Source organism: Myotis brandtii, unplaced genomic scaffold (assembly GCF_000412655.1).
Source record: "Myotis brandtii unplaced genomic scaffold, ASM41265v1 scaffold430, whole genome shotgun sequence".
Lineage (NCBI taxonomy): Eukaryota > Metazoa > Chordata > Mammalia > Chiroptera > Vespertilionidae > Myotis > Myotis brandtii.
Genome location: NW_005366456.1, coordinates 921,329 through 947,672, shown reverse-complemented (window position 1 = coordinate 947,672; position 26,344 = coordinate 921,329). Strand labels below are relative to the sequence as shown.

The 26,344-nt window shown below is 42.3% G+C and overlaps 2 protein-coding genes across 4 annotated transcripts in view; one reads left to right on the top strand and one right to left on the bottom strand.

Annotated features, from left to right (window-relative positions):
• Positions 1-26,344, top strand: part of SYNPR (synaptoporin) — a 279,096-nt gene that overhangs the window by 144,937 nt on the left and 107,815 nt on the right. The window contains exon 1 of one of the 3 annotated variants that reach the window (XM_005874281.2): positions 1,334-1,711. The exons of the other annotated variants lie outside the window; for them this stretch is intronic. Within the exon in view, the coding sequence (XP_005874343.1) occupies positions 1,688-1,711 (24 nt within the window). The 5' untranslated portion in view covers positions 1,334-1,687. Of the gene's footprint in view, positions 1-1,333; positions 1,712-26,344 lie in introns of those variants that run through there. 3 annotated transcript variants of the gene reach the window in all.
• Positions 24,544-26,344, bottom strand: part of LOC102242776 (sorting nexin-15-like) — a 6,115-nt gene continuing 4,314 nt past the window's right edge. Inside the window, exons 2-4 of the mRNA XM_005874282.1 lie at positions 25,739-25,854; positions 25,458-25,626; positions 24,544-25,154 (exon numbers count right to left, since the gene is read on the bottom strand). Of these exons, the coding sequence (XP_005874344.1) occupies positions 24,544-25,154; positions 25,458-25,626; positions 25,739-25,854 (896 nt within the window). The remainder of the gene's footprint in view (positions 25,155-25,457; positions 25,627-25,738; positions 25,855-26,344) is intronic.

Here is a 26,344-nt window from a genome sequence, read left to right as displayed (position 1 = left end):
AGAGTTAGAAACATCGATGAGAGAGAAACATCGATCAGCTGCCTCCTGCACATCTCCTACTGGGGATGTGCCCGCAACCCAGGTACATGCCCTTGACTGGAATCGAACCTGGGACCTTTCAGTCCGCAGGCCGACGCTCTATCCACTGAGCCAAACCCGTTTCGGCCAGTCATCTGTCTTTTGTTCCCCACACCTCCCCCCAGCAGCTCTATGAGGTGTTAGTGTGCCCATTTCTCAGAGGACAAACTATGGCTCAGAGACCTTACGGGACTTTCCAAGTCACATGGCTAGTAAATGAAGAGCCAGGTTAGACCCCAGCTGGTCTGACTCATCCCCTCCCCTTCACCTCCACTGAGCACTGAGCGGTTGCTATGTGTGTAGAGAGGGACGAAAGGGAAAAGGAAGAAAGGGAGACCGTGATAATAATAATGATTGGGTGGTGGTGGTGGTGGTATATGTGTGTGTATGTTAGAGACAAAGAGAGGGTCCCCAAAACAGACTCAGGGCCGATGCTGAATTAATAACCACAAACAAAAAAAACCATGGCCAGCCAACGTGAGCTTTCAGCTGGGCCATCACCAACTGCCTAGAAGATAAAACAGACACACCTGAGCCCACCCAGTGCTATTCCTGTACGCAGTGGGGTCTAGAAGTGGGGGCCACGGGAGAAGAGGCACACAGGATTCTCCCTCCTTGGCTGTGGCATAGGGTGAGGGCTTGCCCTCAGGAAGCCAGTGTGAGGAGAGCGCGTAGCCTTACGCAGCCTCTGCCTGAATTCAGCCTCAGTCCCTCAGAACCAGGTTGCTCAGCTGCCAGATGTCAACCCCTTGAGTGAGTCGGGCTCAGCTCCTTCCTGAGGAGGCCCATTTGCAGCAGAGCTGGGTCACATCACACCTGGAAACCCGTTAGGTTTAAGACTCTGCAGGAGAGGGCTCTCGGTAACACTCCTACAAGGCTCGAGCAACCCAGTTGTGATCTGTTCCTTCCACAGTGGCCAGAGCCCCCAAAGCCCCTCTTCCTTACCATCACCCCAACTAGGTTATGCATGGGGTGTACACATTTCCCAAATGGGGATCAGGTATAATATCCAGGCATCTCCATAAAAACGAGGGCAATTTTTAAAAAACAAACATATAAACATTGACCTAATCTATGCAAATCGATTCCTAAGGATTTTATAAAACCCCCACTTCCCACCCGCACATCCAGCACACAGAACCCCAGCGCTCTCTTCTCTCCCAGTTTGTTTTGAAGCGCCTGTTTGAGGGAGGAAGGGGCTCACAGAGAAACGGGGAGGTGGGCTCTCTTCACAGGCAGCCTCTGTGCAGAGCAGCGGTGGGGAGCAGAGCCCGGGGTGGGCGCTCCCCCAGACGGAGGGCAGCCTCCTCCCCACACGCAGGCAGCCTTCCCCAGAGGGAGGTATCAGGTTGCTGTACTTCGGCTGTGGTTGTCACTGTCTAATAATATGACCGTTTTGCCATCTCTCTGCAAATAAGACAGAAGCTGCTACCTGATTGGTATAGCATCTCACTTTCCCTCCTCATTGATTTTCCTGTTCCCCTCCTCTGCTTCATAAAAAAAGAGGGACAAGTGGCTGGTGCTGTGGACGGAGAAGCTTTATTTTTAGTATGAGACAGCCTCTATTTTCTTTCAGGAGAGGGAAGTTGGATTATCAATTCTTTTGTAAATGTGTATGGTGATATTTGCTCCGGTAAGTTCTTATCTCTCTTGATTTACAGCTGTGTGTGTGTGTGGGTGTGTGTGTGTCTGTGTGTGTGTGTGAGATAGATCCATTTGGGCTGAACAGTCACTTTTCTTTCCAATAGCATTTTCAAATCTTTGGTGATAACGTCTTTTTTGTTCACTTTGCTTTCTTTCATGTCTCTGTTTAAACTGGAGAGGCTGTGCTGTGGTAGTGTGATGCCTACCTTAGTGGTTGGAGGATGTGACGGTTTTCCTTTAACATAGTAAGGAAACTAAGCAAACTTATATTTGGCTTTATAAAAATGTGATGTCGTTCTCCCCCACTCCCTTTGGAGAGTTTAGCGTCCTGAGTATGTTCATTGTGCTACAACCTGCTGACTGTTTCCATTAAAGTTTCTTCGTTGGTGTCAGAGCAGGAATTTCTTAAACTCCATAGGCAGTGCCAAACACTGTGTGCTGTGCCGACAGCGGGGTGCTGATCCCATGAGGTCCTCTCCCACGGTAGGATGAAGGAGTGAGTCTTCTCTGAGACTGGGTGCATGCACCTTTAAAAGACTGGAATTTATGAGCAGTATTGAGATCATTAAAGTCAATCGCTAGCATTCCGTGAAGAGATGCAATCTCCAGTGTCTCCAGTGGCTGCCACTTCTCTGCCTTTCTTTGCATTTGTGTCACCATCTGTCAGATACCCAGCCCTCGCTCTCGTGTTTCTGTTTGGGAAGCTGATGAAGAGAAAAGTTGCTGTGATTAAATTCAAAACAGTGCAAAATGACTATCGAGTCACCACTGCTAGTGATGATTTTTAAGTGCATTACCTGGTTAACTGCTAGTGCTTCTTTTCTAGACAGTATTGAGAGGGTCTGAGTTCTTTGTTGTTAATTCAGAAGTCTGGGAGTCAGTCTATTAATATAATTATCCTAGACAAAGATGATAAGATGATTAAGTAATTGCTCTAATGGAAACAAACTGATATTTGCTTTAATGTCTTCTTTCTTTTGTCGCACAATCAACATATCTGCATAATCTTTTTCATGAAATGAACTAAAGAATATACAGGGTGTCCCAAAAATGTTCACATACTTTGAATAATTATTAATTCCAATGGGTTAAATCTGAAAAGAAAGAAACATTGGAATTAATACTTATTCAAAGTGTGTATATATTTTTGGGACACCTTACATATTATATATTTCTTTATAATGAGAGTTAAAGGCATCATTGATGAGAAGTAAGAGGAGAAATGACTATATTTTTCAGAGATTTTGAAAGTTGGGAACATCACGCATGGCTAGACCTCTCGGGCATGGAATCTTTTCCAGAATAACAATTCTTCAGATCCCGAGGCGGGCTAAGGGCAGCTCCCGGAGACAGTAATGAGCTTCCCAATGCTCCCATGATCCTGTGTCTGCTTGCTTTCTGGCATCCCGCCCTGCACGCATTCTTCGCACGCTGGAATGAAACTCTTCGTTCTGACAAACAGAATTCTGAATTTTGATTAATCTAGTTCAGCCTCAAAAATAGACAAATCCTCCAAACCCACAGGAACTTATTATGTTGCCTCATTCTGTGTCACAATAAGCATGTTCCTCTAACAGCCTTCAATGCCATAAACCCTCCCGGAACAAAGAGTTCCTTAGCAGAGAGTTTGTTGGAAAAACAAATGAAACTTTTATCGTTTGGGTGCTGGCAATGACTGCAGAGTAAACTCAACAGCAGTAAGCATCCCTCTCCCTCCCCAACATCTCTTAATGTTTTTGTCATCATTCTCCTTTCACGGCTATTGTAACAGGTTATGTTCAGAGTCGTGAGGGAGTTTATGATCAACCGAGGCTGTTCAGGAACATAAATTAATGAAAATGTGAGGATGACATCCTATGGGTGAACAGGTCGCCAGCTCACAAAAGTGTTAGCACTCCCAGTGTGTTCAGACCCAGTGACACAGGAAGGACAATGGGACATTTGTATCTGAAAAAGGTTTGACTTAGGGTGACTGTGCACAGCTGCCTTTAAAAGCATCACTTCGGGAAAGTCCAGAACGTCATAGCCAAAACACTGCTGTAATCTGGTCCAAGGAATAAAATTCTGTGCCACGGTGGGGGGAATAATAAAGGGAATTTTTATTTCATAATGAGATTATTGATTATTTTTAGCAAAATGAAGATGGCAATAGTGACACGTGTTCATTGAGTAAGTACCTTCTATGTGCCAGGCACTGTGCTCAGCATTTACATGGCTTATTTCCTCTGATCTTCACAGCCATTCCACGAGGGCAGTAACGTTACCTCCCAGTTTACAGATGGGACAGTGGAGGCCTACGGCAAGTATGTAGTATGCATGCTTGAGGCAACGTAGTGATGACGGTGACACTCAACCAGGCAGGCTCCTCCCCAGCCATGTGTTTTATCTCTGCCTCTGTCAGGGGGTCAGTTCATCTACAATCTACAGCCAACGCCTAGGTTGGGATGACATCAGGGCCTTACAGTAGCACAGCAGATCTTCGTTAGTTTTTCTCCCTGCTGACACTACATACCCCCTTCTTCTCAGACTGCTTTTGTGACACCAAGCTAATTATGTGTTTGAAACTGGAGAATGTGTGTTTTATCTCCCCTCAACTTTGCAGCTACAAAGATGTGGCAATGACCAAAGGGAGCCAGCCTGGAGAGAGATATATGCAGAAGTGGCTAAATTAAGGTAGCTTTTTCAATGGATGAAAAGAAATTCATCTCTTTAACTTGCAATGTGTTGAACACAGAGTAAAAATAAAGAGGTGACCATAACTTAGAAATGTCAATATCTCAAGGGATCTGGTTTGTCATTGATGCAAAATATAAAAAGCAGTTGCAACTGAATTGATATATTTGTGGAGAACTTTGTAGAATTCTCACCTTCCTTGTACCACCACCCGCCCCAGCCTGATTTCCTTTCACTCTTGGACTAGCTGGAAGGGCTCAGGTGGCACTTCAGGTGGACTAGTGCAAAGCACCGACAGCACCTGGGAGTTCAAGGATGAGCATGGCTGTGGGGGAGCGTGCTGAGCAGCGTGACCAAGTGGAAATCCAGAGCCCCCGATGCACTCTTTTGCACCTGAGCACCGAGCTCCCTATTTGAAATCCATTTAAACGAATAAAATTCAGATGAGTCTTATAGGGAGAAAATGCAACTGACACAGAATCAATATGTTTGCAGTTTCTCCTCGGCTAGCAGTTTCAGAAGAGAGGCAGGGCACACCAGTCGGGAGGCGAGTCTGTGAAATGCTGCCTTTGCTTCCCTCCAGTGAGGGAAAGGATGCTGAGCGATGGAAATGCTGCTGAGTGATAGACTTAGCTCAGGACAGCCTTGCATTGCACCAAACAGCAGAAGGACGAATGACCAAACAAGCAAAAACAGTCCACCACAAATTGGGAGCATAAGAGGCAAGTTTTGAAGTGTTGACACAATATTGATTTCTTGGCGTAATCTTTTCTGTCCAAGAAGCAATAGCTTTTGAGCTACTCCCGGTGTAGACACCCAATTAATTAAAAAGAGTTCAAAGGCAGTACACAATCAAATATATTTCCAAAATGGTAGTCATATTTGTCAGAGGCAGTTGATTCTCTATTGCCCCTTTTTCTTGCTCTTAAAAAATAATTGGGTGGTTTAATCAGAAAGTGTGATATTAGAGCCAGTCAGGATCAAGGAATTTAAATCAATCTGCTTTTCCCATAAGCATTTATGAGAGTTCTAAAAGCATTAAGTCCTAAAATGAGCACTTTTACTTTAATGATATATGTTGTGCTCAGCCACAGTGCTCATCAAACATAGGCTATCCCATAAAACTAAAGTTAGAGATCATTTTATAAATGGCATCATACTCTGTCTCCATCCACACGACCAGCTTTCTTCAGAGTGGTGGGCCAAATACAAAGTCATAGTAAATAGCAGAGATTGTACTTCATTTTACCTATGTTTCCTTCACCTTTTCTATGACTGTGGATGTGCTGATCATTAAGAGCTTAAAAATGGTCTATTAAGTATGGAGAAAGCAACTGGTGTTAAGATATAATGAGTGTTGGACTAGTCTTGAGTTTGTTATCAAACATTCTCAACTGGTGTACAAATGGAGCTGGTGTTCTGTTCTGTATTTGTCTAAGAAAATGGAATCAGTGAGGGTTTGAGCCAGGAAGGGCACGTGAAGTATTAACTCCTCTAGAAGAGGTTCTTGGTCATTGACGTGTCCTTAAATGTTTTAATAGCGATGAGTTGAAAATGGAAACACCTCAGTCTCTCTACTCTGCAGACTAATGGATCTGCATAATTCATATATTTTACAGTGATCATTTTTTAACACAGATTGTAGCCAAAAGTACTAACGGAAAATTGTTCTGGAACAACTTCAAACACATCCCACTATAGTTTCTGGAAAGCTTATTCCCAACACAGAGCCACCAATGCACCATGGGACTGCGGGATGGCCAATATATGGGTATAGTCATGTCATTGTGGTCCTTTGGAGACTGACGTGTTGAGCATAAAAGACTTCTATTGATAGTCCCCATGTGACTTCTTTAGTCCTACTTACAGAATTTTTAATTTCACCCAAATTACCACACATTATCTCAGTGTAGATCTTCTGGCAAAAGATATGACAAATATTTTAGACTTATTTTATTTCTGGTAAAATGTGGCTTTAAGGATGCTTGCATCTGAATTATTACTATGAGGACATTTTAATTCACTATGTTTACATCTACTTCTCAATGATGAACCCACATATCTTTATCTGGCTTTGGATCTCCATAAGGGAGGAAAATGTATACTATTTTTCAAATTGTACGCATTCAAATTGCCTTCCTATGAAATTGAATGATTAAGAAAAAACATTTCTATTGGGGCTACATTTGAGAAAAGGGTTAGAGCATTGACTTCACCAGGCTGTTCCTTTATCCATTAAAGATTTAAGGAAGCTTACCATGTGCCAGGCAGCGTGTTAGGCATGGGAGACACAGTGATGAACAGATCATATCTGCACTCCCAGAACTAAGTGCCTTCAATTTCCATTTTCTCACCTAAACCTAGTTTCTTTTTCATGGCCCAGGCTGTCTCTTCTTAAAAACATAATTGAACTGTTCTAGTAAGATTTACGGGAAATATGTGCTTTAGGTCCTAGCTATTCATGCTCAGTGGAGGAATAAGCGTGAACCCATTTATTTACTGTGATTATTGCCTAGCTGACATGGAGTGGTTTGAAGGGGCAGCTGGAAGAGGCCTTGCAGTGCTTGTGTCTTATAAGCATTTTGTATTGCTCCCAGGCATTCTCGTTCTTGCTGGATGTAGGATGAGGATAGAAAGGGAAGACACTTCAATAGGACAGAAAAGAAGATAGAAGAGTAAACTGAGAGGACCTAAGCTTTCCACTGGCAATCTGAATTAGACCTGACTCGCATTATCTGATTCTCGGTGGGTGTTCATTCACTTGTTCATCTATTCAACAAACATATACGTATATTGGGTGTCCACTTTAATCCGAGTACAGTGCTAGATGCCAAGGCACCGGAATACATAAAGATACTAGTTTCGGAACTCTTGGAACTTCTAATAAGCCAGGATTTTTCAGCCTCAACACTATTACAATTTTGGCCCAGATAGTTCATTATGTAGGGGACTGTTTTATGTACTGTAGGGTGTTTAGCAGCATCCCTGGCCTCTACCCACTAGATGTCAGTAGCAACCTCCCCCCAAGTTGTAACAACCAGAATTCTCTCTAGACAATGCCAGATAGCCCCTGGAGTAGAGCCATGTGATAAATTCAGTAATAATACCAGCTTTGATCAAATATTCCCATTGTATTTCTACTTTTCTTACTTTCAGATACTCTGATCCATGGATTTTTAAGTTTCTTTCTCCAAATACAAAGAATTTTTCTGCTGTTATTACTCCTTCTGTATAATACTTTACCACATTCACTTGGCTTCCAGTGTCTTATTTTATTTCAGCAATCAACAAATGAAACAATATTACACTATTAAACCTTTTGACATGTGAATAAACGAACATTTAGAATGGTTACGTGCCCAAATTCTTGAAACTGCTAATGGATAGAAACTGATTCACACTCATATGTCCTGATTAAAATATGCAGTATTTTTCTACAAAATTATGTTGAATGAAGAAAAAAATGTATGTTTGAAGGATACCTTTTCTCGTGGAGTTGTTTTGGAAATGAAGGCAGTGTAGCAGTGGATGGAGGCCAGGCACAGGAGGTTCACTGACCAGGCTTCCTTACTCAGTCCTTACTAGCCGGTGGGTTTGGACAGTTCAAGTAGAATCTTAGAGTTTCCTCAGCAGTTGAGAGATACATTGCAGAAGCCACAGGAAGGAAGCCCTAGAGATGAGTCTAGTAGAGTGGATAGAGCACAGGTTTTGAAGTCAGATGAACCTACTGTAGGAATCAGCATCAGCAGGAAACAAATGACTCCCTCAAACCACCTGACCTCTTGCTGGTGACTATAAAACATTGAAACTTAATTTCTGTGAGTCAGAAAATGGAAACCCCTCGAGGTGAGTCAAGTTTCCGAAGTCCTTATGGTGAATTCAGTACAGAAGGGAGACAAGCAGGGCTCAATGTTTTTCAAGCCCAATGAGTGAAGAATTACTTCAAATGGAGGAAAGCCAACTATGGGTCCGACACATGCCAGATGCACATGTTCCAGGTTATTACTGATATGTAGGGGCCTGAGATAGGCCCCTGGTTTTTAGTTGGGTACATGCAAGAATCTTTGGTGTTAGTTTAGCCAAATTTCAGCCTTGTCAGAGGCTACAGAGACATGGGCTCCTAGATGGATCTTGGAAGAGTGGTAGACGTGGAGAACACGTCCAAGGCAGGTGGTGGTTTGAATGTCACTCATCGCATGTGCCTCTGAGCTTGGATAGATGCAGGGCTTTCCCAGGAAAGATGCTCACACTAGCCCTAACTGGTTTGGCTCAGTGGATGGAGCGTCAGCCTGCGGACTGAAGGGTCCCAGGTTCGATTCCAGTCAAGGGCATGTACCTTGGTTGCGGGCACATCCCCAGTAGGGGGTATGCAGGAGGCAGCTGATTGATGTTTCTCTCTCATCAATGTTTCTAACTCTCTATCCCTCTCCCTTCCTCTCTGTAAAAAACCAATACAATATATATTTTTTAAAAAGATGCTCACACTATACCTGCCCTTGGTCATCTGTTGAGCTATTAAAAATTATATGTAACTTTTATTAAATTTTAATTTAAAAATATGTTTCTATTGATTTTAGAAAAAGAGGAAGAGAGAGGGAGAGAGAGAGAAACATCAATGTGAGAGAGAAACATCAATTGGTTGCCTCCCGTACACACCCCAACTACGGATTGAACCTGCAACCTCAGTATGTGCTGGGAATCGAACTGGCAACCTTGTAGTGCATGGGACCACACTCAACCAATTGAGCAACCCTGGCCAGGGCTACATGTAACTATTTAAACCCTTGGTGCATTGGCCAAGATAAAAGGCCTTCCAAACATATTGCTCTGGCAGAATGCTCATTAAGAAAATTATTTTCTGTCTGCATTTTCTTGGAGAACTGAAGTGGACTGAGAGGAAATAGGTCCAAATCCTGACTCAGCCACTTACAAGTATGCATGGCCTTAAACATGTCATTTGCACTCTCTGGATCTCAGTCTCGTCATCAGAAAAATGGAAATGATGAATCTCCACCCCAGAGTTACAGAGGATTGCTGTCCTAGAAGACATGGGAAAATCCTTTAGAGACCATGCCAGCCTAGACAACAGTACAGTATTATTATTTTCTTCCCCGTGGAGTTCAAGTCCATTCTGCTACCGGTTTTCATTCTGTGCCCTCGATGAGTGCACCAGGTCAGAGGGAATGTTTCCCCATCTACCAGGAAAATGACTGTCCTTATGAGATGGGTCTAAAGTAGCCTGGAAATGCTTTGATGGGTAATTCCATCTCCAGGGGAAAATTAAGTCAATATTATAAGTTTCAGAGACAGAGTATCATCACTGAAGAGCAACTATAGTAAAAAATGCAGCATGGATAAAGCACTTCCCTATGATCAGCTCCTCTTCAGGAGCGCATCTCAACTTTGCATTCTGCTCCTTGGAAGCTCCCTCCGCCAGCTGTCCAGGCATCACCTATTTGTCGCGGTGCGGGGTGGGATGTGGGATCGACATGACCTCTGGCCTGGGCCCATCACGTTCTAAAACTGTGCAGCCCTCACTCTCTCCTCTCTTGGCAAACCCTGCTGTTCTCCTCGCTGGGGACCGAAGCTCGGGAAAGCCCCGGATTCCTCATTAGCTCTGGTGCAGGAAATTCAAAGGTTTCTCATTTCTCATGTTTTATTTACCTCCAAGCATTTCCTGACACATCTGTTCAGAAAACTTGGTTAGCTCATATTTCTTCCAAGACTGTTATCAACTGGCAATTCTCTCCCAGACTTGGCTCCCGCTCACTCCGACGGGTATTTATAAACTCCTCGCGCTGGCAAATTTGGAGGACGCCCCCTCTGAACCTCCCCGCCTGTTAGCTCCCTGATGCCATCTTTCTTCCCCTCTCCTCTGACGCTGCTCTCTGAGAGCATTTCTCAAACTCTCACTTCTGAGGCTCTCTCCTGAAGGCAAGCGTGTTTTCTCACTCCGTCAGTCGCTGACTTGTTCATACGTTCATTCATCACGCTTTCCACCAGGTAATTTAGCAGCAAGTGTCCCAGGCTGGGCGGAAAGATTGGGCAGCTAGAGGTGACTGAACCAGCTATAGTCCCTGCAGCCTAATAAGGGAACAGTCAATTTAAAAATCCCTCAAAAGTGATTTAATTATTATTGTAGTAAGTGCTAAAGATAAAAGCCAAGCCATCTTGGGTACTAATTATGTGACAGGCGCTGTTCCAAGTATTTGAAGCATATTAATTCACTTAATCCTAACAACCCTTTGAGGGATTTAGAAGAGAAAGGATGGGAGCCCATACAATCCTGAAAGTCATGGGAAGGTCTAATGATAACTCTAGAAACACTGGAATGAGGGTCATCCAACAGGACAAGGTGCTAAGAGTTCAGGTAGCTGACATTTATGTGGCACCCACTGTTTACCGGGCACTGTGTTCTGCACCTCACAGTGTAGGTTCCTTCCCAGCAGCACCATGAGGCGTCACTATCACTGTTTTAAGGATGGGGAAAGGAGATGTAGAGTCAGAACCCCTTGTCCAGGGTCACACATTTTGTAAGTGGTGATTCTGACACTGTAGCATTTGTGTGTATGACGCAAGCCCAGGCTCTTACATACTATGTTAACCTATGAAAAGCTGAGTAGAAGGCTTCTTATTTGGTTTATTTTCTGGAAAGTAAGGTAGCATGGAGGAAAAGAGGGTCATTTGAATGTGTATCTGAGTAAGAACTATAATGGTCCCTGTTGAGTAAAATGGAACTTTATGGGACTGGGAGTGCCGAGTTCTTAACCTTCAAGCATATGTCAAGGGAGACAACTGATTTCTCCAGCTTCCTTGTCAAAGGGAGGGCTGAGGACCAGCAGGTGGGCATCACTCCGGAGCTTGTTAGAGATGCAGAATCTCTGGTCCCAGCCAGACCTACTGAATATCTGCATTACATTTAGATGATCTCCAGCTGACTCACACGCACAGTCAAGTTTCAGAAGCTCAGCTCAGAACAAGTTAAAAGATTGGGCTCCCAGCTCTGGTGGAAATGCTAACTGACAGGTTGTTTAGTCTCCAGATTTTCTCTGCTCAGCTTCTTCAGTGGTGATGACCTCAACCCTCCTCCTGGAAGCAATCGAGGCCCCCCTCACCCCCCACTGAAAAGACCCTAGAGCTGTTGGGGAGGGAGATTATGTAGAAGCTCTCAGTCTCTTTTATCACCAGAATCCATTTCTCCTAGTGTGGTCCCTGGACCACCTATATCAGAATCACCTGGGGAATTTATTAAAAGTGATGTTCAGATTAAAAGCAGACTCTACCACTAAAAGCCAAAATATATTATAGTGTGTTTTCAACATTAATAGAAAATGACTGTCCGACTAAAATTGAAATATTTCTCCTAAGGTATTTGTCAGAACAAGGATGCAATAAAAACATTTTTAGACAAACATTAAGTCACATTTAATTTTTAACATTTAACTGATCCCATTTTAAGGGTGGACTATCACTGTGGATTGTGTACCTTGGATTCCAATTCTGACTTCCATTCCCCACTAGCTGTGTGACTTTTTAATTAAGTAATTTACATTTTGAACCTCAATTTTCTTATTTGCTAAAGAGGAAAGAATTCTCGCCATTGAGGGGAGGGTGGGTCTGTTGTAAGGTTCTCAATAGTGTATATAAATATATGGCACATAGTATTCTATTAAATCAATCATAACAGTATGATCGATTATTAAACAGAATGGAATTTTACAAAATCATTACTCTCAAATTATCACTATCATGACATAATCATGAAATTATAGATCAGTTGTTATAAATAGAAACCTACTTTGAATGTTTTAGATGTAATTTTTAATTTAATTTAGCATTTAGATCTTGTCACGTATTCTTTCTGATTGATATTTCGGATTTCTTAAGGTATATTCCTAGAAATGGGATCACTGGGTCAAATGGCAGTTTCATATTTAATTTTTGAGGAAACTCCATAGTGTTTTCCATAGTGGCTCCACCAGTCTGCGTTCCCACCAGCAGTGCACGAGGGTTCCTTTTTCTCTGCATCCTCACCAGCACTTGTTATTGGTAGATTTGTTGATGATAGCCATTCTGACAGGAGTGAGGTGTTACCTCATTGTAGTTTTAATTTGCATCTCTCTGATGATCAGTGATTGAGCATTTTTTCATATGTCTCTTGGCCTTCATGGACATAGACAATAGTGTGGTGAAGGCCTGGGAGGGGTGGTGGTGGGGTGGAGAGGGTCAATGGGAAAGAAAGGGAGAACATCCATAATAGTTTCAACAATAAAGATAAATTTTTTAAAAACTCCACCTACAGATTTGTTTCTGACAGTTTAACTGTTTGGTACACATAGGTGTAACATCTGCCTATGATTTAAAATGTTTTTTCTATTTAATAATAAAATATAGTTCCTTTTGAAAAAAAAAGATTGTCAGTTAAAGAAATTAGTTCATAAATAAGACAGCAGAGTAAAAGGGCAGTTTCCCTTTGTGATTACTTAAAGTAATAACATTCTGAAAGCATCTTTCTTTAGCCTCATCTTCCCGGTTCTCAGAGCTGTAGTTCATCAGGGGTGCAGATGGGTTGAGGCCAGAATCAAGAGTAGAGGGACCTGAGCATAAAGTTTCAGTCATGTGAGATGAATAAGCTCTAGAGAGTTGCTGTACCACATTGTACTTACCGTCAATAATAATATAGTGTACACTTAAAAATTTTGTTAATTGGGTAGTCCTGGCCGATTAACTCAGATATGGTTTTGGGTTTGATCTCCGGTCAGGGCACATACAAGAAGCAACCAATGAATGCATACTAGTAATTAAATAGAACAGTAAATCAATGTTTCTCTCTCTTAAATCAATTTACATTTTTTTAAATATTTTTTAAAGTGGGTAGATCTCAAATTGAAAGCTCTTTCCACAACTTTTTTAAAAAAATGTTTTTATTTTTTATTTTTTTTCAGAGAGGAAGGGAGAGGGAGAGAGAGATAGAAACATCAATGATAAGAGAGAATCATTCATTGATCAGCTGTATCCTGCACACCCCACACTGGGGATAGAACCCACAACCAGCATGTACCCTGTCCAGAAATCGAAGTTCATAGGTCGACGCTCAACCATGGAGCCATGCCAGCCAGACTCCACAACTTTCTTTTAAAAAAGTCCAGGGGGACCTGATGACATTAAAGAATATTAATATTTTATTATTTGCAAACATAATTGAAGCTCTTTAGAAAACCTTACTCATTGTACTTGTTGGGTTAATCACTGCTCTTTAGTCACTAAGTTAAAAAAATTTGTCAATACCCAGAGCATATTGAATACCTATGGAAAGTTGGTATTCCAATCCTGCTGATTTTACCAGTTGAGTATATTTGATCATACAGTCCTAGTTATATGAAACCTCAAAAGCATGCTCCCATTTCCCTCACATTTTGCCTTTGTTGTATGTGTGTGTATATTCGAATGTTCTCAGTGCCGAATATCAATTATTTTATCCTATTTCCATTAAATTGTTGACTCTGAAAAAGATCTCAAATATCAAGCCCTCCTCCTTTTGCTGTCACTCCCAGTGTCTAAGTCACGGTGCTTGACATGGAGTGGACCCTCAGTAAATGTTTGTTGAATGAATAAATGACAGCCATGTAGAATTTGCTTTTCTAGCGGAGACATTCTGCTAAATCAGTCCTGTTAGGCCCCCTCAGGCCAACCTACCAGTTGAATTGTTTCATGAAATTTATGGGAAGGATATAAGAATGGGAGATGGGGATTAGAATTATAACTCCTCTTTTTTCAAGCCCTTACTGAGGACTAGGCAGGAGGCAGGCTATATTAGATACATTTAATCACTGGATTCTCACAGCAGTCCTATAAGGTGGGGGATATCACCCTCTGTTCACAGAGGAGAAAATGCAAGGCTTGATAGGTTTGGGAATTTGTTCAAGGACAAAGAACTAGGAAGTGAAAGTATAAGCATCACCTACAGGTTGGCCTGAATCCACAGCCTTTGCCCTTAACTTCTGCACATGCTGTTGGGGAGGGAGATCTCATTCATGAATATGGCTCATTCCCTAAGGTCTTGCTGCTGTTCCCCATCCTCTTGGGAAGCCCACTCTCCATCTGGCCAATTTCTCTTTGTTTTGTTTTTTGTTCATTTTCCCCGCCTGGCCTTGAAGTCCTTTTCCTCAAATCCATCCTAGGACCCCTCTCAGCTTTTATAAAAATTGAAACCATCCCCCTCAAATGAACACTCAATATCAACAAAAACTGCCTTTTATCTTCTGCCAGAATTGATAGACCCTGGAAACTCCCCTGTCTGTTGAGTCACCCCCTCAACAATGCACTCCCTCAGACTATCTTGCCAGGGCAGCTCAGCTGGGTGTTAATGGGGGTGGGGGGCCTTAAAGCCCTGGGCCTTTGCTTGTTTCTCCCTGCTGCACTCATAGCTTTCCAAGCTAAGAATACCTCCTCTAGCTTGCCTCCAAGTACTACTCCAGGAATTAGCTGAGGAGTAGTACTTGGAGGCCCCCTCACCGCCTGACCCCCTTTTCCAAGGTAAGAATTAGCTTCCTGGCAAATTTGGTGCTTTCTCTTTGAGTCAATTCTGACTTTCCAAGGATAGTTTTCAATTCCAATTAGGTATGTTCTTATTCCATTGAATTGATATTTCCACGTAGAATGATCCTTTTTATTATTTCCTTTTTCTTCCTTAAGGTCCTACCAGGTCATTGTCTTTCCCCTGGAACTTAAGGCCATCTAAGAACTCACCAACAGGCAGAGCATGAGAAGCACAGAAGGAACATTTTAATGAGCTCTTTGGTGATGTTCCTTACATCTTCTCAAATAAATGAGGTCAAAATAAGATTGAAGAGAGCTTCCAGTGCTTCCACATCTAACAAATGGGCTTTATTATCTAGAAAACAGGAAGAAGTGAGGAGAAGCTGCAGAATAAGAAAGTCATTAAACTCCTGTACTTAATAAAGGTCAGAAGTCTCAGTGGAGCAATTTCTAATTTGTACAACCTAAGAAAGAGGGAAAAGGTCCCCCGGAGAAACGCACAGGCCCGCAGAGCTCAAACCTTATCAGGGACACACTGGATATTTGGCAAGCATTGGTCCAGTAAGGCGGAAGTCTCCACTGCCTGCACTGGGTCCGTGCCTGGCGCCTGGAAGGTTCCATAACTCCCTTACTCCTGGACGATGCTGTGTGTGTTACTGATAACATCAGACATGATGCACTTGGTACTGACTTTCTCCTCTTGTCTTTGTTCACTCTGAATGGTGGAATTTTCAACCTACTTCTTATGAGCCATTTTTTCCTCTCAAGAACCTCAATTCATTTTTTTTCTTACCTGTCTCCTCCTAATCTTAGTATGCATGCAGCTTTTGTGAAAAACAGACTATTTAGGGCACTAAAATTTGTTTTTATGTATGATAAGGTACATTAATTGCTGCATTAATAATGTCTAGCAAAATTTACTAACTAGGTTGATTCTTCTTTGAATTCATATGATTCATTTAGCACTGTCCTCTGCTTTTCTATTTCTTGATATCCTTTCTCTCCTGTACTTTTTTAAATTGGATTTTTAGAGAGAGGAAGGGAGGGAGAGAAACATTTATTGGTTGCCTCCAAACACATTGCATCCTGACAGGGAATTGAACCACCACCTTCTGGTGTAAGGGACAATGCTCCGACCAACCAAGCCACACGGGCCAGGGCTCTCTCCTATAACTTGTGTCATCAAATCTCTTTCTATGGTTCTGACTCTGACCTATCTATCTCCTTCTTTTAAGGACCCTTGTAATCACATTGGGTCCACCCAAGTAATGCAAAATAATCTCCCCAGGTCAACGTCCTTAACATAATTATTCTGCCAGGTCCTTTTCACCAGACAGTAAAACCTCGATTGTAATGGCTAATTCAGGTGAGGGGGTGTCCGTTAAAGCAGAAAGCCTGTTATATAATAAAGTAGATTTTCTGAATGCATATGTTAAAAATTTGACAAATTAGTTCACCTGTTTTAACTTATGTGGACACGTTTGTGTAATTAAAATTAAGTATATATGGAAAGTCTAATTTCACAGAAAGGTTTTCTATATGTATTACTGTAATTTTAAATTTATACTGACTAGGTCTAGTAAATGCATGCATTCACCAGTCACTGCGAATAAACAAATGCACATGGCTAGGCATGGCTTAGTGCACGTGGGAACACGGGTGAGAAGGCATTAAAACTGCTGCAGAAAGTCATGGCACACAAGAACAGAACCACCGTGAGCGAATCGATGTGATATATGCTAGTCATTCACTGAACATTGTTTACCAGTGGTGATTTGGATTTAAATATGTAGATTATAGGTGTAGATATGGATTTAAATATGTAGATTATAGCTGCAGATATGTAATATTTGTTTATGTCAGCGAAATTACTACAGTGTTTTTCCAACATGTGGCCTTTTCACTAAAATTTGTTAGAGATTACAGTGAACCCTAGCCAGTTTGGCTCAGTGGATAGAGCGTCAGCCCATGGACCGAAGGGTTCTGAGTTTGATTCCGGTAAAGGACAGGTACCTAAGGCCAGGGAGTGAGCCTGCAACCAATCGATGTGTCTCTCTCACATTGATGTTTCACTCTTTCTCTGTCTCTCCCCTTCTTTTCCACTGTCTCTAAAAATCAATGGGAAAATATCCTCAGATGAGGACTAACCAAAAAACAAAAACAAACCAAACACACACACACAAAAACAAACCACCAAAAAATTCTAGTGAATTCATAACAAAAAATAACCTGTTAATTTAGTTATAAGCAAATTGGTTAAAAGCATTTTTTAATTAACAGGGTGTTAATTTTCACATATGACATACAGACTGGAAATTTAGTCTGTTAAATCAAGCTCTGCAAAATCAAGGGTTTATTGTACAAGGTATTTACATGGAAGGAGAATAGTTCATGGGCATCTTTGGGCAGGTCATTATTCTGCCTACCACAAAATTATAAAGGAGTGACATAAGAATAATTTCATAGAGAAAGTGGCAATAGCACTGAGTCTTAAAACACAGAGATGGAGAAGGCACTCCGGCAGAAGGCAGCAGCATGTGTGAGGGCTTATAGGCAAAGAATGGCCAAGATTGTTTGGGGGAGGGGAGAGTTGTGAATAATTTGTTATTCACTGGAGACAATACAAGATGAGACTAGAGAGGGAAGTGATGTCACTATTTCTTGAATGGTTGTCTCTGATTCCCACGAACAAATAAGGTGGCTCAGAGTATTTTAACACATCTGCTAGATGTTTAAAGACAGGGGTAAGTTTAATTTGAGAGTCAGAAGCTAAAAGGTCATTCTGCTTTTAGTTTCAAATCACTAGATGGCTCCCTATTTTTGGTCTCTTCTGTGGTGCTAGTGTTAATGGTATCATTTTTATATCTGTGTTTATCAGTATAGTGTATACGCACTGCACTTGGCAGCATTATACTCAGAAACAAAAACTAATATACTAAATATTAAGTAATTTGACACATTTGATCCCTTCTTGAAGTGAACCAATAGAAAGACATTATCGAACGATGGTGGGGATTTTTGTCGTATTGTCTAGGAAATAATGTCCTTTTACATGGAGTGTATAGGCCTTTAGGCTATAGTGATTTTTCATCTCATTACAACATAACGAGAAAAGTCTTCTCTCTCGTAATGAGGCAGAACTAAATGGATTCTTCGAACAATCAATAGATTATTAAGAAAGAAATTTTTTGTTGAAGAAGAGAGAATATATTTTCTTCTTAGTCCTGCAATATTAATAGAACAGAATGAAATTCCTCATTTTAAAAGGTGTTCCTCTCAGGCCCTGGCCAGGTGGCTCAGTTGGTGTGAGCATCATCCTGTACACCATAAAAGGTTGCAGGTTTGATTCCCTGTCAGGGCACACACCTAGATTGCATGGCTGGTCCCCGGTAGGAATGAGTATGGGAGGCAACTGATCAATGTTTCTTTCTCATTAGATGTTTAAAGACAGGGGTAAGTTTAATTTGAGAGTCAGAAGCTAAAAGGTCATTCTGCTTTTAGTTTCAAATCACTAGATGGCTCCCTATTTTTGGTCTCTTCTGTGGTGCTAGTGTTAATGGTATCATTTTTATATCTGTGTTTATCAGTATAGTGTATACGCACTGCACTTGGCAGCATTATACTCAGAAACAAAAACTAATATACTAAATATTAAGTAATTTGACACATTTGATCCCTTCTTGAAGTGAACCAATAGAAAGACATTATCGAACGATGGTGGGGATTTTTGTCGTATTATCTAGGAAATAATGTCCTTTTACATGGAATGTATAGGCCTTTAGGCTATAGTGATTTTTCATCTTATTACAACATAAGGAGAAAAGTCTTCTCTCTCGTAATGAGGCAGAACTAAATGGATTCTTCGAACAATCAATAGATTATTAAGAAAGAAATTTTTTGTTGAAGAAGAGAGAATATATTTTCTTCTTAGTCCTGCAATATTAATAGAACAGAATGAAATTCCTCATTTTAAAAGGTGTTCCTCTCAGGCCCTGGCCAGGTGGCTCAGTTGGTGTGAGCATCATCCTGTACACCATAAAAGGTTGCAGGTTTGATTCCCTGTCAGGGCACACACCTAGATTGCATGGCTGGTCCCCGGTAGGAATGAGTATGGGAGGCAACTGATCAATGTTTCTTTCTCATCTCTCTCTCTCTCTCTCTCTCTCTCTCTCTCTCTCTTTCTCTCTCTTCCTTCCTCTCTCTAAAAAAGAAAGAAAGAAAGAAGAAAAAAATCAGTAAGAACATATCCTTGAGTGAGAATTTAAAAATAAAAAAGAATGTTCTCTCAGGAATTTTTGATTAAGACATCTTTTTAATATCTATTTTAAAAACATGGAAATTGTTTACATATTTATTAAATGAAAAAGAAAACCTATTTAATGTTGTTTATACATATATAATCATATCTAGATTGGTTTATAATAGGATCTCAATTTTTAAGAACTTTTAGTAATAGAAAATTTCAAACATTTAGAAAGAAACACTGAATAATATAATGAGCCTCTGTTTCCTTCTTGCCTGGCTCCAACGATAATCAACTCCTCGCCAATGCTGCTCCTGCTATCCCACGTTTACCCTCTCCCCTGGCATCCTGCTATGTATTTCTCCCATAAATTGGTATGTATCTCTGAAAGGTATTGAAAGAAAGAACACTACAATACTATATCACACATTCAGAAATTAGCAATAATTCAGTGCCAGCCATCAAATATCTACAAATTTTCAAATGTCTCATTCAATCTCATTATATTGTTTAGTTTTCTTGAATCTGAATTTAAAAAAAAAATCTATCATTGAATTGATACATCTTAAAAAACCTTTTAATCTGTAAGCGCTTATCTTTCAATATCCCCTTATTTTCTTCTCTCTCTCTTTCTCTCTCCTGTATATTTTTTATGTTTCCATTGTTGTTCTTGAATAAACAAAGGTTTTCCCTGGAAAGTTTCTCATGGTCTGAATTTTGCTGATTTCTTCCCTGTGGTGTCATTCCACATCATCCTCTCTTTTGTATATTTTGTAAATCTGCAGTTGGACATAGAGGCTTGATCAGTTTTTTTTAATTATTTTTTTCTTTTGGCCAAGAATACTTAAAATTTTGTGAGGTCTTCTCCCCTTAGAAGCACATAATATCTGGTTGTCTCTCTTTTTGTGGATCAGCCATCAGTCTTTAAATTAAGGTTGTGTCTTAATCAGTTTGGGCTTCCATAACAAAGTACAACAGACTGAATAGCTTACACAATGGAAATTTATTTCTCACAGTCTGAAGGCTGAGAAGTTCAAGTTCAGGATGTCAACAGTTTCTTTCTGAGGCCTCTCCTCTTGGCTTGTAGGAGGCCACCACCTTCCTGTGTGTTCACACGGCTTTTCCTTAGTGGGTGCACATGGAGGGGGAGAGGGAGGAGCATTCTGCTCTTTCTTCTTATGAGGACACTAGTCTTATGGGATCAGGGACCTACCCTTATGACCTTGCTTAACCTTACTTACTTCCTTAGAGGCAACATCTCCAAATATAGCCACACTGGGGGTTAGGGCCTTAACAAATGAATTGGGGGAGCAGACATTCAGTCCATAACAGGTTTCAATTCTATCATTTCTTCTTTATTATTGAGAAGTCCAACCAAGGAGCACTTCCTCCCCATTCTTTGGTCACTTACTGGTAGCACCTGTAAAGAAAAGGCAAGACAAATGATTGGCTCTTCCTTTTTATTTTATAATTATTAAAATAAAGGGTTTGTTCCCTCATATTCTCTAACAATTACCAATAGATTTTTATGATTTTATGTTTAGTATAGTCGTGATTTCAAACTATCGTTCTTTGTCTGTGTTGCCTTAGACAAATCATTCAACCTCTCTAAGTCCTAGTTTTCTATGGCTCTGAAATGGAGAGGGTTATGGTCCCAATCTCACAGAGCGATGAGATTTCAAAGGGATAATATCTGTAAAACAGCTACTGCATTGTGGGACACAAGTAAATCTCACTAAGTAGCAGCAACTGTTTGTTATTATTATGATTAGAATTATAATCAGAACAGATTACTTTAGCATATACTGAAAACTGTTCCTGTAGAACTTCCTCTGGTATTTTGAGTATTTTTCAATATGAATGACAAGCTACCTGTAACTGCCTGCTTTAGGTTTGCTTTTTTCTTTATAACATAATGAAATAATAGATGGTAGTAAGTGCCCTGTCATTACAGAGGTGATTTGATGACCATGATTCATGTTTGAGAGATTCAGGCATTGATTTCCAGGTCAAGAATCAGAATGATCAAAACAACTTCATGAACGTCTTGGAGTATGAGCAGTGTAGAGCTTCAGCTTGCTAGTGCAGTGCGCAGGTTCAGAAGAAGCAGAATATAAAAGGCCTTCAACTCTCTATACATAGCTATTGCATGTTTCAAAATTCTTCTGACAATACATAGTTATGACTAATTCCTACTGTTCTTTTCATAGGATCTGGAGCTAGTCTTTCATCAAGGCGATGCTAAATGTTAAGCAAAACAAATCTTAGAAAAAAAGAATGGAGAATGAGATAAGCTTCTCTGTTTAATGACCCTGGTCATCTAGTAAAAAGACATTAGTTGAATGTGGTCAATTTGTTGTTGATCAGTATTTTTTCCAAAGGAATCTTATGTTATCCTAATTTGCTTTATGGATATAACTACAACTCTAGTTCATGAATATTTAACTCTTAAAGGAGACATACCAAATATACTGAAATTCAATCATAATACAATCCCAATTTGACTTTTTTATCTATTCAGAGAACATTGGACGTGGTATCCTGAGGCTTACTCTTTTTTTTTTTTAAGGGGCGTTTAGCTTGGCTGGTGTGGCTCAGTGCTTGAGTGTCAACCCATGAACCAGGAGGTCAAGGTTAGGGCACATGCCCAGGTTGCAGGCTCGATCCCACTAGGGAGCCTGCAGGAGGCAGCCAATCAGTGATTTCTCTTTCATCTGAAAACAATGAAAAAAAAATACTTTAAAATGGGGTTTAGAGTTGTAAGTTAGCTTCAGGTAAAAAATCTAATCATCTACATTATCATGAAAACATTGCTTCTGGCAAGAAATAATTCATGCCAGCTTACTCAATGTGTATTACTGAGGTGTAGAACGTGACTCTGGTCTGTGACCGTGTCTTGCTCTAATTTTTCTTTCAAACAGAAGTATGCTGGTAAGATATCTATCATCAGTGATTTTCTTTAGTGCTGTAAGATAGTGGTCGCCAACCGGTGGTCCTCAGACCACTGGTGGTCTGTGAGGTCCGAAAGGTTGGCGACCACTGCTCTAAGAGATGGCTACGGTAAGTAAGAAAATTCAGAAAGTCCATATCATAAGTTTACCCTGGAAAAATGGCAAGTTCAAAAACAGTATGATAAGCAAGAAATTAATTCACAAGACTCTGTAATCAGGCATGAGAAACATGGTGTCAGCCCTGTTGAATTTTTAGTTTTTCTTGTTATTCCATTATGACAGATAGGAAGAATTGACAGTTGGAGCTGATTCCTTTAAAAACTTATTGTCATTGAATCTGATGAAAGATTACTCATACTTTTTACTCAACTTATGATTGACATATGTGCCACGGCATATTGTGAAATACTTTTACCTTGATTCTAAAAAGTGACTTTGCCAAAATATTTTAATAAATAAGCAGGCAAAAATATTACTCTGTTTACATTCTCTGAAAATATAAATAATTCAAAGATACTATTGAAGATAATTCTGGAAGGGAGTGGGGTTTTTTTGATTTTACATATTTTATCCAAAAGAAAGTTAAAAACAGCACACCATCTATTGGCAGGCCTGAATTTACTTTGCTCAAGTCACTCAGAGGTTGTCTAAATTGGCAGTTTTAAGAAAACCTCTTTTGAGTTATTCATGCTTTTACTGGAAGGAATTGAAATAATATAGAAAATAATTATAAACTGAGATTCTGCCTGGAAAGTTCTTTCTTTGATCATACTAACTGATAATTCTTCAGTGCTACCTCTGTAGACCTTTTCAAGTCTATAAAAAAATGTGTATATGTATAAATATTCCTTTTACAGAAATGCAATGCATGTATGTAATACTTGGCAATTTGCTTTTTTTTTTGCTTTCTAAAAGATTACAACTTTCTAGATTGCTATTTATTTTTTTAACTGTTGCATAATATTCTATTGGTTGCCTCAGAATTTACTTGATTACTCTATATTTTTTATAGACATGAAGATTGTTATCAATTTATTTTTACTATTTCTTTTTTTCTATATATATTTTTATTGATTTCAGAGAGGAAGGGAGAGGAAGAGAGAGTTAGAAACATCAATGATGAGAGAAAAATCATTATCACATGCCTCCTTCATGCTCCCTACTGGGGATCAAGCCCACAATCTGGGCATGTGCCCTGACCAGGAATTGAACCTTGACCTCCTGGTTCACAGGTCGATGCTCAACTGCTGAGCCATGCTGGTCGGGCTTAGGGCTCTTGTTGAGGCCCCACATGCGAAGACACTGGGTAGTAGGTATCCTCACATTACAGAGATAACGCTCATATATCCCCCAGGACTGGCAAAGAGGTGGGTGAACATCCCCTTTGTAGCCGATACAAAAGAACACTAGAGATCTGGTGAATCTGTGATGAAAAGGCCTTTGAAGGCAAGGTGCAGGAGCAAGAAGCACCATGGCACACCGCTGGCCCAGAGAGGGAAGTGTGGGTATCTCTCCAACCCCATCCAAGTGACCCCATGAGCAGCCCAGGGCTTTCTGCAGGAAGGGAAGATGCCATCTCACTTCCCAGCTGTGCCTGCAGCCCTCCCTGAGTCGCTAATGGAGAGAAGGCAGAAGAGTTCTTGGGGTGCCTTGAGTTCGGGAGTTTGGTGTGAGATGAAGAGAGACAGTGCCACTCTTGTCTGGAGCTTCCGATGCTGAGAGGCCCACAAGAGTAGGGCGAGAAGATTAGGCAGCATCTGAGCAAACTGCAGTTCCTGGCTTTGGGGGTCAGGGTTTGAGTTCTCCCACAGGCTGAGGGGGTGTCTCACGGGAGCCACCTTGGAGGACTCTTAATAGGGCTCCTGTCTAGGCGTCTGGCCACCGGGCAGCCCAGACTGGGGCAAGGCAGAGTATTTGGACACCTGCCCCTCAGAGCCGGCACATCAGTCCCAGTGACACCACTCCTGCCTTGTCCCCCCAATTCCTTCCTCCTCCCCAACCCTGGAGGGGCTGGAGCAGGAAGGGGAGGGAGCAAATTAGAGGAGCAAAAGGACCCTCATACCCTTGGCCACCAAGGGCCTGGTCACCAGAACCAGGGGCCAGGCCACCTGTCAGGACTGAGCAGGGTCGAGGGGGTGAGGGTGAAAACCAGATGAGAGACCGAGGTCCCGGTTTGGACCAGACCTGAGGGTGAGAGAGCTCAAATGTCTGAAACTGATCCAAAAACTAAGGATCTGCCAGGAGGTCACAAAGGAAGAATAAGAGAAGCCAATAAAATGGGCTTAAAGGCTGTTGAGGAATCCAAATGAAACAGATTCATGATGATCCCTAGGTGAGACCAGCCCCTTCAACACAGAGAATTCACCATGGAGAGATCCGGGGTCGCAGAGTCCAGGACTGTTGGGTCCCCCGATCTCAGTGCCAGGAGCTCAGGACCTGGACCTCCATGGGGCCCCTTCCGTCTTGGTGCCCCAACAGGCCAACAGCTTCTCCAGGGCCTTCCCCTGCTGCTCCCTGAGCCCAGGCCTCACCCGCCTTGACCAATAGGCCTCTCCTGACTTCAGGGTCTCCAGCCAGACCCTGAGCCAGCCCGAAGCAGGGTGGCCCCTGCTCCTTCCAGAGCTTCTGCAGGGAGAAGATCCCCCCTGGGAAGTGGCTTATTTCATTCCTCCATGGCTGCTCACTGCACAAGGGCATCCAGCTTGCCACGCCCTGGCACCGGGCGATGGGGCCTGCTTCTAGTTCTCCTGGAGGCTGCCATTTGCCCACAGAGGGCAGGTGCAGACTTACACGGGCACCACAGCCTACCTGGTGGCACTGCCTGCCTCCCTTCCTCTGAGCACCTTCTGCCCAGCCCTCCCTCTGATTGTCCCAGCTGTTACCTTCCTTGGAGAAGGGGTCGAAGAGGGCAAGCTCGGCCTCAGTGAGGGGGCCTTGGGCAGGGGAACTAGACGCCTCCTCGGTGCTCCCACAGTTAAAGAGAAGATCCAGGGCCTCCTGGGCTGGGCTGGATGGCAGGGGGTCCGCTGAGGAGTAGATCATGGGGGACATTTATGTCTGCCCTTATGCCTTCACAGCTTTCAAAATGGAGCTATTTCACTGAATCCTAGCAGCAACCATGAGTGTAGACAAGCCCATTCTTAGGGTTTGTGCCCATTTTACAGATTAAGAAACTACAGCCTAGGTGCCCTGTGCAGAGCTCCCGGCGGGTTAGTGGTAAAAGAGATGGAACACACCCCAGGCTTTTCACTAAGATCCCTGAGGAGGGAGTGGGCCCCCGCCCCACTCTGGACCCACCAGCCTTGGCTCCCTCCCCCACCCCTAAGTACCTGGCACCTCCAACTCCTCAAGGCCCCTCTTCTCTGTGGGGAGTGGCTGGGGTAACCAGGACTCATCAGGTGGTGGTTGGAGCTCCTCAGGAGGCGGTGTGGGGATCAGAGGGGGTGGCAGGATGTGCAGGTCCCTGGACACCTGGGAGGGCCGTGTCACCTCCCCACCCTGCAGGAGAGAGACCAGCCGGGAGGAGTCACAGGGTGCAGCCCACAGGGCGCAGCCCGGTGAGCAGGAAGGGTTCCCAGGTGCTGGGGAGGGGTCGAGCAGGTCCACATACCCGGAAGAACTCCTTCAGTTGGGGGCTGTTGTTGAGCGCGGGGATATGCACAGTGAAGCGAAGCAAGTCCTCAGCCCCTTTTCGCCGCTCCTCAATCACAGAGGCTTCGAACCTGCCTGCAGCCCCCGAGAGAAGGAGCAGGAAGAGAAGCAGTGACTCACAGGGCCTGTGGCCCCCAGGCCACTTCCGGTTCTGCCTGAGGATCTGAACAGCCCATCTGAGCTCCCCATTCTCCCAGCAATCTTCCCCGACTCCTCCAGGGTGGGGGGCACTTGAAAGAAGGGACCGATCCCCCTGTTCATCCATTTACCAGATGCGTACTGAACACCTACTATGTGCTAGGCTCATAAGGTGAATGAGAGAGAAGCAAGCTCTCTGCTCTCATAGATATCACATCCTAGACAGGGGGAGGCAAGCAACCAACAAGAAGCCAAATAATTTCAGATGGCTTTGATGTAATGAGGAGCAAAGCAAGGTCAGAGAGGGGAAGAGACTTGCCCAAGGTCACACAGCAAGTAGCCCCCTTTTAAAAAAAATATATTTTATTGATTTTTTACAGAGAGGAAGGGAGAGGGATAGAGAGTTAGAAACATCAATGAGAGAGAA